The following is a 17,675-nucleotide window of genomic DNA, read 5'->3' on the forward strand; positions in this document are numbered from 1 at the left end:
ATGGATGCATCGGGGGATGAAGGAGGGACGAAATCAGGGGCGTTATAAATAACACTGATGAGGTGAGCTAGCATTGATCCACACTGCAGTTGAGAGGTGGGTGGTCCTCCTACTACTTAATTGCCAGTCATGTGCCCTAGGATGCAGTTTCTACTAAATGTGTCTAAGTCTGTCTTTCATTAGGGTTGGACAGGCTGAAAATACAGCGGCTCGACTGGAATTGGGACTCAAACTGAAAGGGATTCAAAAGACAAAGTGCCACAATTAAGCCTGATGGGGAGAATGATAGAGAGGACAGAGCGAGGAATGGAAAAAGTGTTACTCACGCATTTCACCGTCCAGGCCTTGAAGGAACCTGTCCAGGATGATACGGGCCATCAGTGCAGGAGATAGATCCACCTTTACACAGATTAAACAACAAAAAGGGAGAATTAGCCTTAATAAAAACAAGCCATGGTGTCAATGGGGAGTAAATACTGCTTTAAAACGTAGGTACGGTGGAATTGTTATTCCTATCTGGAGAATTGCTCCATTTACAAACCTTCGGACTAAATCCCACGGATCCAGCCTGAAGTGCAAACATTTTTCAAAGAGCCGAAGAATTACAGCACTGAAATTACGCAGCCAGTCTACCTTTGGCTGATGTCACATGGATAATAATGGTCGTAATGACTTTAAATTATATTACTGCATTTTCAAACCTTGACCCAACTTTTGAAAATCCCCGTGCAAATTGGTCTTTGAAAGCCTCGCCTTGCAATAACCTTTCCCACAGGAACAAGAGATCGCCTATTACGCAGCCGAGCTACCTGACTGAATTGCCTTCGCCTCTGTCAAACAGGCAACCCAAAGTCTCTCATCTTGTAAGAAAAAGCAGCACACACTGTGCCCAGGCGAGAGACAGTGGAGAGCTTTAATCATAGACTGATCACCAAGGCAAAACTGCAGGAACCAATAGGACACACCTGAGGGACTATGAGAATGCAGTCCTTAATAGGGAGATATAGAACCTATGGCTGTAGCACTGTTTGAAGACACTTTGAGAGGTGAGCGATGTTTTTTGTTTGAGTGCAGGGAGAAGCCCTGACAGGTAAGAGAGCACTAATGATTGATGCTGAAGGTGTCAACCTGACCACAATCTTTTCAGCACAATGCACTCCCACGCATTATAAACAATTTTATCATTATAATGATTATAATGGTACACCCAGAAAACCCACCAGCTGTTGTTAAGGCCGGCCCAATGAAGCAATTATTTTTTTATAATCAAATTAACAGGTATCATACATGTATGGACACATGTATTAGCTTTGCAGGTATTTTCTCAAGCATTGCATTTGACCTTTATTTAAAAAAAACATATACGCTGCAAATAAGAAGATGCATTAAATGACTAAATTTCAAAGCCTCCTCAGTAGAGAGGGAATTAAAGCATCGCTTGAAGACTTTGCCCTTCCTAGCCAGCTCGTTATGAAACAACAATCTTCCAGCCAAAGATCATTTTTCCTCTTGTTAGCATAATTGGGGACCAAAAGTGAATTTGCCCTCAGCTCGCAGTGAGAATGGAGTGTTTCATCTTTTCTCTGATGCTTCCTGGTAACGCTGGGAGCAGAGACGCTTCTGTCTAAACAATGTCTTTTTACCCACAGTCGTATTTGTTAACATCTCCATAATATTGCACTAAGACGGCAGCTTGTGCAAAAGGCTAAACATGTCTATAATAATTAAGGGGTGAGCGCAGAGTTTATATCTTCATTAGGACCTCTGATATCATTTCAGACTTAGCATTTTTAGCCTGCAGCTACACTAGCCTTCTTTCCTCTAATTCGTCTAATTTTCTCTCTCTTTCTCCTCTCCATCCTTTCTCTCCGTGCTTATTGGCCTCCTCTCCATTCACACCTTCAGATAACAAGAGAGCATCAGATGCCTGGTAACCTGCATCTGAGTTGACACATGAAAAATGGCAACATTACCAAGCCTGGCCCAGCCTGAATAAGGACCACCTGATTAGTTCAGGTACTTGCATCTCCCTAATTTTCATATTAATCATGACTCCATCTTCCTTCTCAAGTCAGACTGCAGCACTTCATGAGTTTAACGTGTGACTAAGATTCACAGAGCCTTGAATTCTTGCTGAAAATAATTATTGTTAAGGAAAACTCTGGTTTTATGAGCCCCTAAAGCTAATGGGTGTCACATGAAGTGCTGAATAACTGCACCTGTTCTTAAAGCCTGTATGTTTAAGTAACCTTTGCATTAAGCTCCCGATAAAGCATGCAAAACACAAAGAATGTTGAGTTTAAAACCCTCCTTCATGGACTTCTTCTGGGGGAAAAAATATCCATGAACAGTTTTCATCATTGTTAATCATTTTCCACTGTTGGAGATATATTGTCTCATAAAGGGATGAAACTACATCAATTAGCAGTCTAGGAGGCCATGAGTGCTTGGTTTAAATGTTAAGTAGCATATTAAAATGACAGTTAAATGGTTCATAGACAGTTATCTCTGTGCTGAATTTAATACTTTTGTGAAAGAAAAAAAAATCATCCGTCAATTAAATGGAAAATGAATAATGGCAGTTAGCATTGAGGTACCTCTGATTTGAACCACTGATTTTAGATTAAGAAACCCTCGAACCTTATTGCCTCGTGTAAGAACCAATCAAAATTTAAATGGGCATTCAAATGTTCAAAAAGGTTACACTGTCTATTCTAATCATTAAAAAGGAAAATGAAAAATCAACAATGTATTCAAATTACAAATAAATAAAGGCAAGAAATTCAGTATCTGGCTAAACCGTAAACAGGAAGTAAGAAATAGTGTAATCATCTAAAATGTGCTACATCAAGTCAACAGTAATTTGACGACATTAGCTGCTTTTCCTGCATTTTGTTCATTATGTAGGAATTGTTGAAGGAGTCTTTGGTATGTATGGAAGTAATAATTTAATGATTAACGCTGGTGTCCACTGAGTAGTTTTATTCTCACGAATGTGCATTGCAGAAACTTGATCATGTGGCTAATTTAAATGCCTTAAGTAACATGCTATTTTATTGAAAGCACACAAATATCTACCACTTACTATTTGAGTTTTGTACCACTGAAGAAGTTGGATTTAAGTTGTATGTATACATTTGCTACTACATCGACCAGAGTACAAATCCTACTTTGACCTCCTAAAGTAAATAAGTGATGAAGTGATGAAGAGAGGAATTAACCGATGACCTCGTCCTCACCTGTCCGCAGTTTGTGTCAAGTCTGCCTGAGCTGCAATTTTAGAAAATTGCATAATAAAACAGAAAAAAGTATTTTCACATCTGCTTAATGGAGCCCAGAGCTAATTACATTAAATAATTGATAATAGAGGAGACCATTTTACCAATTTTGATAATGACTAACAGACAAGGGAGAAAAATCAAAAACTGCCGCCAACTCCTATCTATTTATTTATAGAAAAATGTCAGAGTTGTTTTTAATGCAAGAAAAAAAAAGAGAGAGAAAACAAAGTGTTGTGCCGTTACCTCATTGGCCAAATGCAGCAGGACAGGAGCAGTGGGATGTGCCTTGGCTTCACTTAGATACCTTCATTATAACAAAGAACAACAACAGCAGTGAAAAAAAACAAAAACAGCTCACAAAAGCAGACAGAAGGGTAGAGGGGGCTCGACCAGGCTAGCCAAGACATGCTAATGTCCCTGATGACTTTGCCCTGGGTGGCATATGGCAGGCTCAGTGCGGTTAAAACAGCACTGCTTGAAGGGCTTCAAATTTCCTTGAAGCCAGACGAGCATATGATAGTTAGTTAACCCCTGCCGCCCAAAAAGCCTTTTTTCCCTCGCCAGCTAAAACTGCAACTCCCCTCAGATCTTACCCAGATCATCTCTGAGGTTTGCTGGTGTAAGTGGATTAGAAGTGCATTATCCAGCCTTATTTTCCCCAGAACAATGGCCTAATAAGCTAGATAAAGGCTAATTGCAATATGCAAAGAGGTTTTTCCCCGTACAGCCTGTTTTTTTTCTCTCTTTTTCTTTTCTTAATTCAGCCGTACTCATTGAATTACTGGTAATCATCCCATCATAAGCCTGTGTAAGGCAAATGTCCAGTGGCTGCTTATTTATTTATTTGTCTGCTCTCAGTTTGCCGCGGAAAACAGAGCTTTAGCTTAGCAGGTGCAAGTGGAGGTCTGGAACGAATCCTGAGGGTGGTGATTTGTTTGGAGGAGATTATAACTGTCATGGTGGCCCACCTACTCTCATTTGACCTGTGCAAGTCTCTTCCTCAGTCAGGAGAATGGGGAAGACAAAGAGAGTATACAAGAGTGGGGAACAGATGAAGAAAAGAAGAAAAAAACAAAAAAACAATAATAGTGATGAGAGGAAGATAAACAGAGAGTGCTCTGAAAAGGGAAGAGAAATACAATAATATAATACAAAGTAATACAGTACCTTTGGTAGTGACTTTCAATAACATCTCGGGAATGGTGTCTTGAAATTGTCCTTTTGGTCCGTTTCTATCACAAAGAGAATATCAGCAATAATAATAATAATAATGATATTATTAAATATTATTAATAATATTTACATAGATGGATACATCACTTCAATAAAATATATAATATTATTTATAAGAGTGAAGCGCTTTCCATCTCTAGTCCACCTGACTACAATGCAGACTTGTTCCTCCTTGGCTCCTCCGTGTTCTATTCTACATGAACCGGTGCAAGAGATGCTGGGTCACAGTAATTTCATTTCAATAAGTTTGCTGGGGGTCAAAGTGTGCCAAGGCAACCTTGTTCAAGCCCACCATCCCCCCTCGACCTCCCTCGCTCAAACCTTGTATTCATTTCCCCCTTTTTCGATCAAACAGTGACATTGTTTCACATTCCTCACCCTGACATTTCCATGCAATTCAATTGCCATCCTCGCTGAGAGGGAGGAGGACATAGGATAAAAGAGGAAGAGTATTGGTTAAAAACAACTTATTTAAAAACTACTACACAAAAAAAAATGTAATTCCACAGAGACAGGCAGTGTGAGTGACACCTGTCAGTGGGATGATAAATGACTCCATTTTCTGCCTGTGCTGCCTTCTGCCACTGGCGGCAGCGGCCATTTATCATCATCCGCTGTCAGCCGTGGAAAGCAGCAGTGACAGTGCGAGTCAGCAAACATTTAGCACACGCAGCCGCACTACATGGGGAAATTATTATTGTCAGAATAATAATGGTTTAGCATAATTTATTATAGGTCCACCAAATAAGCAGGGGCTAGATGTTATTAGACAGATGGATGGGAAGGCTTGGCAGACATCCACTGAGGCTCAGGCAGGCAAAGGCCCTCAACGTGAACGTGAGGGAGAGGAGGGGGTGGAGGTGGAGGGTGAAATAAACGGGAGGGTATCGGGGGGGGGGGGGCATCCTCCAAACCAATCAGAAAGCTGGCAGTTCAATTACAAAGAAATAAAGGGACATTCATCATTCAATTAGGCACCTGTCAGGGCTCACAAAGGAAGAAAACTTCTAACCTGGTACTCCAGGGAGAAGATGCTCAGAAGAGTGGACTGCGAGTGACTGGAACAAATAAAAGAAGGACAAAGTTAATTACCAGAGTGCATTGCACAGAGACAAAGGGAGAGGGGAGCTTCAAAGCTGGGGCCAGCTGCCCTGTAATCTAAAAGAACATGAAAACAAGTGTGGCAAAGTTGTTCCAGATGAACACCTCTGACAAAGGATTCCTGCCACGATGGCGTGGGGGTAGAAGAAAGGGGGAGGTTGTGTGTGGTGTGAGAGATGAGAAAACTATAGCCTGTTCTTTTTTTTTTTTTCAGACATTTATATGTAGCATCTTGGATCCTCCATCTCACCACTATACGCGCTGAAAGCTTAACGGTTTTTAATTTAAGTGCAGTTTCTGCTGTTGTAAAACTACACAAAGGTGGGAGCACTCAATCACAGCCAACCTAAATTGGAAAGAAATTAATGAATTCAAGCAAATAATTGACAGGGTTCAAGACCAATTGCCACAGGAAACATGGCATTCATTGGCAATTACGCTCCCTGGTTCGGTCTCTGTGCGAAGTGGATGACCACAGGGAGTGTCTGTATTTATTTGTGTGACTGCTGTTGCAATGCACGCACACCAGAAAGTTTTCCTTCTTCACCGTCAGTGATGGCATATGGGCCGATCTGGGAGCCCTCCCACTGCAACTGATGGGCTTTGAAAATGGAAACTTTCCCTGCATGAAGCTGTGACTCCCAGGAGTCGGTCAATTCCATGGGTTGCCATAAGCTACATTCATCTCCAGCGCCAGTCAATGTCAAACACCTGGCAGAGAGGAGAACCTGGAAAACAGGCAGCTCCAACAGGGACTCGTAGCCCCCTTCGACATCCCTCCCCAACCCCCACTGCATCCTTTGAATTTAAGACATTTAAATGCATGACAGATATTATTCTAATTGGATGGTGCATACCTCCACCCAACAAATGCACGCACCTAAACACACACACACACACACACACACACACACACACACACACACACACACACACACACACACACAAACTGCTCTGCGATGGTCTCACATGGTTTTGTGTCTCCACATACTGCTTTCAGTAGACTTGATTGTTAAATTTAATGGACTTTTCATTACAAGTCACCTGAGAACGGTATGTAAATACTCAAGAGAAGCTGAAGCTTCCAATCTGCATTAAAATATTGAGTCTCCACAACCTTCAACATCAATCACTGTGAACCGTGAAACAACCATGTGACGTGTAGACAAAGCCACAAGGATCTTGAGCATCGATTTCTGCCTGGAGTTTCCGTCTGTGACCATTTCTTCATAAAAGCATCTTAACCACCGGAATAGTTTAGCAGTATAATGACTTACCCCACCGAAAGATGTCATCTTGGGTTTTACTGCTCTGGGTGGAGTACAGCTAATTCTCCACTAGCTCTCCGGGTCTTGACCCATCACACAGATGAGTCTCGTCAAACACAAAGTTCACAGTTTCAAAAAAGAGGCAACAAATGTTTGAAGTAAAGGAGAAGACAGGGGGGGGGGGGGCTCAGAAAAACACACTGCCACCTCAGCATTAATTTACAATGATGCTTGGGGATGAAGGGGCCACTGCAATTAAGTGGGCCATTAAATGGTCAACTGTCAACATGTGGACACTTAAGGGAGGGAAAAAAATTTCTTCCACACTTCAACCTTGCACCTGAGCATTTCAACAACATTACAGCCTTATTGTTGGCAAGGGACCATCGCGATCCCCCTGTCGGAACAGACATCTGTTAGGTTTTAAATGGATTACTTTCTATAATGAGCATGATTACTGCTTAATTGCTAAATCTATACCCTGTTAACTTTAAAGGGACATAAACTGCTCTTAATATCTATGAAAACATATCTGTTTCAAAAACACTAAGAACTTTGGGGACTTTTGTTTTCCTTTTTTGCCTATAACAGATATTGCTGACATCAAAACTGGACAAAGAGAGCTGCAACTGCTGAAAAGAACCAAAAGTACCAAAACAAGACTAAATGTTGAGAGATTTGAATAAAAAAAAAAAAATGCGAGAAACACAATGAGGTGAGTGCTGATACCTGGATTAAAACCAAGAGTTGTCTCCATTTTATAGAGTCTGTTGAGTTTTAATGCCCCTTTTTCATTTAACAGACATTAACAGTAAGTTATTGCAGGCTTTACATTAATGTATATCCAACCTGTGCTCTCCGGGGCACAGTATGCTCACTTCATGTTAAATATGTAGCCAATTGTAGTCGTACAATGAGGACGTGATCTGCCTGCTGAGCAGGAAAATTTCAATTTTACTGTAATCCATCCACCTCTTAATACCAACATTCAAGGGACTCTGATCTATGTTAGTGGTTATAAAAATAAATAATCTGATGCAAAAAACCTCAATTTTATAACAATTCCAAAACCAGATTCCTTTCCCTCTGTTTTTTAGTCTTAAACAAAGCTAATGATTAGCATTTCATTCTGATTTGTGCACATTAGAAGCACAGCTGAAGGTTCCTGTGTGAAGCATTATGTACGAGAAAGTAAAGAAAAGATATTAAGTGACAAGATTGTCGACCTTGTCTGATATTTAGCTGTTTGACGGTGATAAGGTTATAACTGAAATTGACTAAGAATAGATTACATGAATGTAATTTGTCTGAAATTGTCAGACTGTAAATTTCCTCTCAGAGTAAATCCTAAACAGTTCCAGCTATGACAGAAGTTGAGAAGTCCTGAGCCCTGAGTGTATCTGTAAGAAACAAAATCTATTGTTTTTAATACATGTCACAGTTACTATTTGAGTTCATTAATCCCTGTCCTACTTACTTAAAAAAAAATGTGTTAGCATACACCAAAGAACACAAAAAACTCCTTTGAAAAAGAATCTGCGACACTGCAGCTCATCCTGACACTGACCTTTATGTGAGGAGAAAAAAATAAAAATCCTCCCTCTCGGATATAATTTAGAACATGGGGAAACAGACGGTTGGGAGACAGAAGAGTGGTTTGGGAATCATTCACTCTCAACCTAATTACCCTTCCTTACAACACAAGACAGAGCATTAATATGCACTGGCACCCAAAATAGTAAAGTAGCAGATTAAATTAAAAACAATTAGGGACTTTCACTTTGTCACTGTGCTGGTATGGCTGTCTGGTCAGTGCTTCAGGCTCTATTAAACTATAGGATATCCACTGGTTGTGAATCTGACAAATTAAAGTTGGAGTGTTGAATTGCGTTCTTGTGCATTCATAGTGTATCAGTGATTTAAACATACAGAGGGGGGGGGGGGGGGGGAACAAAATCACGAAAAGCCTTGAAATTCCCATCAACCTAATTAATAGGAGATAGGGGGAAATTCAAGCTATCAATTATATTCAGAATCTTCCTATTTACAAATAATTAATTATAAACAATAGCTGTAATTTGGGTAATGAAAGCCACCTGGCTAATGGCATTGGTATCATATGCTGTGACAGTACTTAGCATTTGGTGGATCTGCATGCAGAGAGTGTTGTATGGTGCGACTCTTCGGGGCATGGAACTGGCTAATTGAGGCAGAGCACATATTTTAACTAATGGCAATGAAACAATTTTCAGAAGGGAATGACACGGATGAAATGATTCACTCTTACAAAGTGGGACAAAATTCGCTTAAATCCCACATTCTCCTGCAATCCACACCTATATTACTGGATATATTAGCGAATGCTTTCTAAGCATATTTTAGGATTTATTTGACATCTTTAGGACCTAATTCAAGCAAGAGTGCTGACAATAATACATCAAGCATTTACTTTCCTATAGATCAATATTTTATAAAGTGAAAAACAGCTGAATGTGGGCTAAAACACTGGGTATGCAAATGCTGCTAATTACACATGCTGATAGGCAAAATGCTAACATCTGTTTCCCAGTTAAGCCCACCGTCATCAGCAGCAAAACTAATGTGTAAAAAAAAATCTTTATGCATTAATGTATAAATGTGATATATTTTGACATGACTTAGAAACAAACACACATCTCAGTGTGTCGTGATGCTTCAAACAAATACTTGCACAATGAGTTCACGTGTTTACAGTTCATATTAGTTTTACTTTTTGTTCTGCAAAGCAACTATAAAGACCTTTTTCTAGTACAATCAATACAAAACTGTAAAAAAAAAAAATACAAGGCTGTAGAAATTGTTTATTCTTTGTATATTTTTAATGAACAGTTCCATTATATTTTTAAGATTTTTTTTTACACAACTTAAGGAAGGTTTAACAAAAAGTCTGACTCAGAGTACTATCCACTGATAGCAACCCCCACTCACCAGCTCTCCGCAGAGGGCCATAGAAACTAGAGCCCGCAGGGGACTATGGACAAAAATGGCTCCAGCAGAGGCACAACAGGGCATCTCACTGCAGTCTTAATAGATGAAAAATATGATCCCTACACCCAGCCCTCTTCACTTTATTACAATCTTTAAAATTTCTGTCTGCTGAGGTGCCCTGAGATGTCAGAACTGTTATGCAGCGGTGGTAAAAAGAGCGAGAAAGTCCCCAAAATCACCACCCTAATTGTGATTCCACCTGAAAGCTGGGGATCTTTGCGACTCTGTCCGTGGTAAAACATGTTATAACTATTATGCCGTGTTGTTACAGTGTAATTACTGTCATCGCTGCCTCTGCAAACTCTCACAGAGAACTGAGAACGAGGTCCAAGTTATCCGTCAAGTGGCAAGCGTCCACTGGTCTGGCAAAAAAAACACATTACACTGACCAATTGCCTACTCCCCCCAAGCGTGGCTGGGGAACTTGTACCATTCTGGGCAATTTGTTTCATTCTTCTCCTGCAATTGATCCTAGTATGCAAAGAAAACCTCAGGCAAGAGACTCTACTGTAGCTTTCCAGCTGAACTGTGGTACTCCATGCTGTTGGTTTTCCTCAGAGTATACAAGGCTTTGGGGTTGAGGTACAACACGGACTTTGATACTAAAAGTACAGCAGATATATATTGGTCTTAAACAATAACTTATATTTGGAATTTGACTCGATTATTATTCACATCTTAATCTGTCTAACAATCCAAGAACCATAGTTTTTAACATTCGAGTTAGTGTCCCGTATAATCGCAACAAGCCACACTGAGCGACGAGCTGCTTACCTCAGTGATTTTAGTCCAATGAGCCAAACAGGCTTTACAATCTATACAGTGTGCTTGGACATTGTCCCTACAATATGAGGAGGAAGTAGTCATTCTTGTGCTTCCTAATCAAGTAATTGATTGCATCTATTATTCATGAACTCCTTAGCCTGACATGAAGTTGTAAACTCAGCACAGCGTCTCTTCTTTCTACCTCTCTCCTCTCTGCTTACACTTCATTCATCCCTTCACCCTTCCAATGCTCATCTAACCACATAAAGCTGTGGAATTAGTCTGCCAGCCTCTCAGCCTTCAAGGGTTGCACCCCTAAGCCCCAACTGCCAGTTTGTGTTTTGTTCAATATGGGCAGCCAGAAGTGTGAGGCCGTGTGCGCTGGAAGCCGCCGGGGCTGCCCCCACAGGCTCCGCACTTGATCGGTCTCTGGGTAATGTCATTGCCACTTCCAGCCAACAAAATAGCCGTGGAATTCTACCTTCACATGAACTGCAGCAGAACAACTCAGTTGAATCCACGGAGACTACAGTGGAAATCACAGTTAAATCGAGAAACAATCTTTTAATCCAAGGCTTTAATACATTTTAAATGTTGGCAATTATTTTTGAGTGTGCAGTATGCTTAAGGGCCTCCTCAGTTTATAAGGATGTTGCCTTTTAAAACCATGTTTACCTTTTAAAACCATCTTGGTCAAATGCAAATGAGTCCTGAAAAAGTTGGGAACAACAATAATAATAATAATAATAATAATAATAATAATAATAATAATAATAATAACAATAATAATAATTGCCTGATGCTGTAAAGACAAGCCGACATGAAGGAATGATAAAAGGTGTAATAAAAAAAAAAAAATAAAAAAAAAAAAGTCTTGTTGCATCCCTGAGGTGTGACGTTAAACTAAATATATAAAGAGTTTGCCAGTTTATTGCATTGTGCCAGTTACCAAATCCTTAAGTTTAACCAGCATTTAAGCAAAGAGGTAAACACTACAGCCACAATAAATAATCAATGAGCAAGTCCCTGAGCTACATCCCAAGCTGAGATATTACCATCAAAAACAAAGTACCAAGAAATCACCATATCAATGGCACATGCCACAACAACCCTGCCCCGCGCTTTCCTTCCAAAGATCATGCTAGATAAACCCCAAATAACAGAGAAATTAACAAATGCTTGACATTTGCTCAACATCCATTATTCTGACACTTCTTCAGAATTTCAAAAGGCTGAACGCATGCTTAATCAACATTCATATTCCCAGAGCGAGCTCCGGCACCATATTGCAGCCCGCCTCAGTGCTGATGAAAACGGCACATTAGGGCCCGATTCGAAAAACGTTCAGGGACTCCTCACCAGGGAGCTGTGTGTGTGTGAGAGAGAGAGAGAGAGAGAGAGAGAGAATAAAAGAGAGAGAGGAACTGGCTGTGTTTAGAGGGGAGGGGAGCTTCACACTTTACTGTTTAAGCATTTTCCAAAACAGAGGCATCTGCCCTTTTTTCTGCTCTCCCTCCTACTTTCATGACTGTGAAAGCCATATGAGGAGTGAGCTGAATGGCATTTTAAAGAGAGAAGGGGGGGTGATCATTACATCCAAATTCATTCATAATATAGCACAGAAGGACACAGAGGACTTTCACATTCCCTCCCTCTTTATCTTGCCCTCTTTGCACCGACTCTCTCTGGGGACAAACGGTGGAAGGACTGGGGTCCCCTCTAGACCCAGGGGAAGTCAGGCAAGGCCTCTGAGAGCAGCCCATCATTTCCAATTCTAATATGTGGCAAGAGAAGGACCTGATGGGACTGATGTCACATTTTTCCCCGCACCAGCCTGCGATGAGCCCTCCCACCCCCCCTCGCTGCCTAGCCACAGTCCAGATACGAGACAGGACACCACGACTGGCTAAGAGGAGGGCAAGGAAGATAGGGCAAGAATGGGGGTTGATATTTGCATGTCCCTCCATTGTGAGTGGGGGTAAAAAGTGACAGCACCGTGTCCAATTCTTTTCCCCCCAGAGCAGCTCCGGCCCAGCAAGAGAGGCCAGGCTGACAGATGACTCCCAACATCTGTGTTATGCAGCCGTTACAGATGAGGGACTCCACATCGCAATCTCTCTCTTTCTATCTGTCCATAGGACCCTCCCTCTCTCCTCCCACTAACCCTTTTCATAGAACAACCAAAAGACTGACAGACCGTCCGTGGAAATTACCTTGAAATGGCCTATAACAATCATTTTGTTTAAAGTTTAAATCTCCTCCCATTTAAGTCCCCTAATCAAAAGCAATGACTATGAAATGATTTTGAACTTCATACAGCATTTAGACACTTGAAGATAATGGTTATTCCTATTGCTCGATATAAATATTTTCAATTTCCAAATTTTATGTCATTAAATTCATCTGAAGAAGTTATGTTTATTATATACATTCAGTTTATTGTATATATACATATTTTTTTTTATATAAATGGGTCAATTTTATTCATCTAAATGCATACTAAGGCTCTTATTTCAAATATGGAAAAAACTAGAAATTTTAGGAATAGCAAAAAAAAAATTCCCAATATAGTTACAATCTATACCAGCTTACTAATAAAAAGAATGTATGATATTAGTATCACACGACATGAAAAATTGCACATTCAGTATCATGTTGAAATGCATTTATGTGTTCCATCGGCATTTAGCACCACACAAGTGCACATACAAAACACTTTTTAGTATTACCTACAAGTTGCTCAAACATTCATTTAGTTATAACAGATTTTGTCAAAGGAAATCACAGTACCCTCATGTGCTTTATGATTTGACTTAGAGTCAGTAACAGACAATATTTAATGACAGTTCAACCCTAATTACAACTTAATACTACCAGCATCCATTTCCTAAATCTAAAGTTCAATCAGCATTTTTTTGCATCGTTTGGAAATCACAATGCAAACGGAGTTGATATCCAGCTACCTGTCTTTACTATCTCCCAGACTATTGTGACAGCACCATTCTTTTGCCCATCCCTTCAGCGCAGGCTTGTCCACAACAAACCCCTAACCCCCCTCCAACTCCACCCCTGCCAGCCCCAGCCTGGCCAATATTTACGCAGTGGCAGGGCTCCCACACAGTCCAAGGGGACAGGAGGGGTGTGGGGCGGGGGTGGCTGACTGCTGTGCCTGAGCGCATGCTAAGAGATGATGGATGGCCTAGTCGATATGTTATGTCTTAAGAGCCTGATTTCCTGCCAGTCCAATCACTAACCCTCCAGAGCCCAGCTCAGCTGATTGGACAACCAGAATAATTTCGCAGGCTGTGAAAACACTGCTGCCGTGCCTGTCTGTCAGGCCCAGTGACGAGACTCAGGGATTTTAAAGAGCATGGGCCTCCCCAAGATTGGTTATGGTGAACGAAATAATAACAATAACCAGCAAGACTAAACAAAAGAGCAGGCACCTCTGGGAGAGAGAGATCGTGCAGAATTATTGGAATGAAAACTATCCAATGTTTTCCTTTAATTATTACACCCACCAGTACTACTTTGCAAAAAAAGCTAGCATTTGCACTCTTTAGTTAAAGACAGTTTGGATTAGGAAACCAAAAGGAAAAATAAATATTAAAATAAACATGAGAAGGACCTCCTTATGTTGGTGCCTACACATGAAGGATATTGGATGCACTTTATACGCATGACATATTCTGTAAAATGCTGACAGTGAGAACAAAGGCGAGCAGAAGCTCCACTGCATCCCCTTTGGGGACCTGATACCTTCTTCTAGATTGGTGATTAGGGCACAATAGAAGTAGGAAGCTCCAAATACATGCGACTTTGTAAGTGACCTCGACGGGATCAGCCACGGTGTCCTGGTGGCCTTGGGGGATTACACATGTTACATTCAATAAAGTGAGGACCCTCAGTGTCAAGGAGAAAGGCAAACACAACCATTAACCTCTTTCTTCGATTTCTGGATGTGCAGGCGCTGCATGGCAAAACACTGGCTAATGCTCTGGTGGAAGCCAGTACAAAAACCTGCGTGGAATTAATTAGTGATCATAACAAGTTAATTAAAGGGGATTATAAATGTAGAAGATAAAAATTAGATGGGAATAAATGCATACTCGCCAACACTGATATTTTCCAGGGGTTTCCTGTATTTTAAACACATCTACCAGCACCTTCTCATTTTGTTGTTTTTCCTGAGAAACTCATAATTTGCATGGCCCTCAAACTTTACCATCTTACATAGATCCATAATTAACCTAAATGTCACTGCCACCTGGAAACCCACAACCCGATTCAAACAGCATGTGTGTAGCCACTGTGCAAAGGCAGGCACTTATAAGTGGTTTGCTGTGAGAAAAATATTCTGTTGCTTCTAACTTTATCTCCGAGTGATCATTCAACATGTAAATATACCCAACAGCCGTTGGCTTTAAATTATGTTTGAAGTTTATTTTGTCAGATGATGTCACAGTTTATAAAATCAGAAGTTTAGCAGTGCTGAGCAGCACTTTGGAAGTGACCGCTGGTTAACACGTCATCTTAATGGGTCGCGTTTCAGTCACCATGTCATACCCATCCTGTTGTCTGACAACAGAAACATCAAATTATGTAAATAGGAATAGCTTTATTGGGAATCCGGCTGAATTTGAATACAGTTTATGTGAGCACAGAGTAAGAGAAACGCAACCAGATGTGAAGGACAGACACTATAAGAAGAATCCAAAATCTGTATGATCCACCTCTCTACCCCTGAAAAAAAAAAAAAAAAAACATATTTTGAAACCTAAATGTTGGCAGGTATCTAAATGATGGGGTTGAAGTTAGATGATTAGGTCATCACTGGATTTACCTGAATGTGCTCTCCTTTCCTAAAATCGAATCCAATCTTGTAATCTGATCATAAACAGCAGTTTAGTGTTGTCAACCTTTGTCAGACATTAACATACACACAAGGAAGTTCATAAAATAAAAGCAGTCCAGTGTATAACCACTTACTTTGGAAATCTATCCTTCAGCAGCTTCATACACTGCCGGGTAGGTCTCAGATGTTCAGTCCACCTCGCTATCTCTTTATATTCAGCTCGGGACAGTCTCATCGTTGAGTATCTGCTGTATCTATCTGTAAGAAAAGGGATGGAGAGTTGGGATCCTGCAAAGACCTGATTTCCCCAGGTAAACAACGTGTCAGGTGACTGCCAGCTGTCAAAAACAGCTGCTGACTACCTGCACTGCTAACAACACTGAGCTTTGGCTAACCCGACACACCGATCACGAAATAAAAAAACAACAACAACCTTTTGTTGCAATCGTCGATGATTTACCGCATGCCCGTTTCACACAACACGCTCCAGAGCAACAATAACTAACGTGTAAAATCGACTTGTTTACCTTTGATTCCTTCCGCTTCGGGACAGTTTCCGATAGGTGCTTCCCGCTAGGAAGTTAAAGAGGAGACGTTTGTGTGAACACCGCGCTGATTGGTCGAGTCATCCACGAGCTGAGTATGCCGACAGACGATTGGCTATTTGTTAAGCGCGAGGGCAGTGTCAAATTGATACATGTTGCTCTGTTTCTCGGCGATAATCTCTGGATTGCGATCAGCTGCCAGCGATGTAAACAAGAAGTAGGTATCGGGAAGGCAAGACGCACCGGGCTCCCGTTTCACTCAGCAGGCATTTACTTGTACAAACAGTGCAGGAAAAAAAACAACAACAACAACAACCTGTGAAACACGTGAACTGTGCGGTCGGGTGAAATGTTTGAAGGGGAGGGGAGTGACGGAGTGACACGGTGAGAGGGAGAGAGGGTGAGAGGAGGGAGCACCTTTCCCTATTTGAATTACAATTTAACCAACACTGTGAAACGTTGAGCAGTTTTTTTAAGGATAGTATAGTGTGTCGTGGCAGACGATGGGATTCTCCCAGAATGCTCCGAGTTGATGTTTCGTGGGTTTTTTTGTGTGCCCTAAATACCACGGATGTTACGTGGCCAACAGTGTTAGTGTCAGTGGTTTTCACAGTGATTCTACTGTGTTTTTATAGTTCATTTTATGTCTTTTAGCTTATGTCACTCAGCACCATGAGTTGAGTGAGTTGAGTTGGGGCGTGATGAAACGACCTCCTGTGTTTCTGTTTGAGTTAAGTTTGTTTCACGGCTGACCTCAGACGTCAAGTACTCTTGACCAAACTCAATAATTGTGGTTGTGATAATTGTTGCATTCATGAAGGATGAGAGCAGAAACAACTTGCTGTCTTTGGAAATAGCCCGCCTCGGCAGACACTGTTCTCTCGCAGGAATCGCACAATAACTACACCACAACATTTCCATCTGGATTTAATACATTACATTACATTACATTTTATTTAGCCGACGCTTTTATCCAAAGCGACTTACAATAATAAATGATAATGATACCCAGCCAGATAGAAAGCACAAGCTTCAGACAGAAATTTAAAACAAACAATATTTATAATCTTAAATTTCATTCTTAGTGTAGGCTACAAGAAATCAAAATAATTGAGCCAATTTAAAAAAAGAAAAAAGAAAAAAGAAAATGAAATGTCATCATTACACTTCCAAAACACAGTATCTTATACTGGCTATAAGTCCACCTGAAGTGTAGTGATTGAAGTTAAACTGTGTCTGCGGTTCAGTGGCGTTAGTAGGAATTCTGCTCCCTGACAGTGTGAATAAGTAACTAAGAGCATTCACTCAAGTACTGTACTTAAGTACAATTTTGAGGTACATGTACTTCAGTATTATCATTCTATGTGACTTTAGTCCTCCAAACTGCCACATTTCAGTGGGAAAAAAAACTGTCCTTTTTACTCCATTAGCTTTAGTTCATAACTTGACTCACTGGAAAATAATAATAAAAAAAACCCAACATTTTAGATTTAAGATTAAACCAGAAATCTCCAACCTTTTTAGCTTGTGACGTCTTACATAAAGCAGCATGTTATCAGGGTCACATTTCAGATGTGTAGAAATTGTGAACACCTACCAA

General features: G+C 40.7%; 1 protein-coding gene across 4 annotated transcripts in view; it reads right to left on the bottom strand.

Moving 5' to 3' along the window:
• Positions 1-16,243, bottom strand: part of cdin1 (CDAN1 interacting nuclease 1) — a 54,569-nt gene extending 38,326 nt beyond the window's left edge. Inside the window, exons 1-6 of one of the 4 annotated variants that reach the window (XM_069152495.1) lie at positions 16,058-16,243; positions 15,665-15,784; positions 5,527-5,572; positions 4,449-4,513; positions 3,525-3,585; positions 327-399 (exon numbers count right to left, since the gene is read on the bottom strand). In XM_069152495.1, the coding sequence (XP_069008596.1) occupies positions 327-399; positions 3,525-3,585; positions 4,449-4,513; positions 5,527-5,572; positions 15,665-15,765 (346 nt within the window). In that variant the 5' untranslated portion in view covers positions 15,766-15,784; positions 16,058-16,243. Of the gene's footprint in view, positions 1-326; positions 400-3,524; positions 3,586-4,448; positions 4,514-4,892; positions 4,928-5,526; positions 5,573-15,664; positions 15,789-15,963; positions 16,034-16,057 lie in introns of those variants that run through there. The other 3 variants (XM_069152493.1, XM_069152494.1, XM_069152496.1) reach the window with 3 other exon arrangements.
• Between the last annotated feature and the right edge of the window lie 1,432 nt (positions 16,244-17,675).

This window comes from Embiotoca jacksoni, unplaced genomic scaffold, assembly GCF_022577435.1.
Source record: "Embiotoca jacksoni isolate LCO1_2020_lvr unplaced genomic scaffold, fEmbJac1.0.p SCAF_18, whole genome shotgun sequence".
Lineage (NCBI taxonomy): Eukaryota > Metazoa > Chordata > Actinopteri > Embiotocidae > Embiotoca > Embiotoca jacksoni.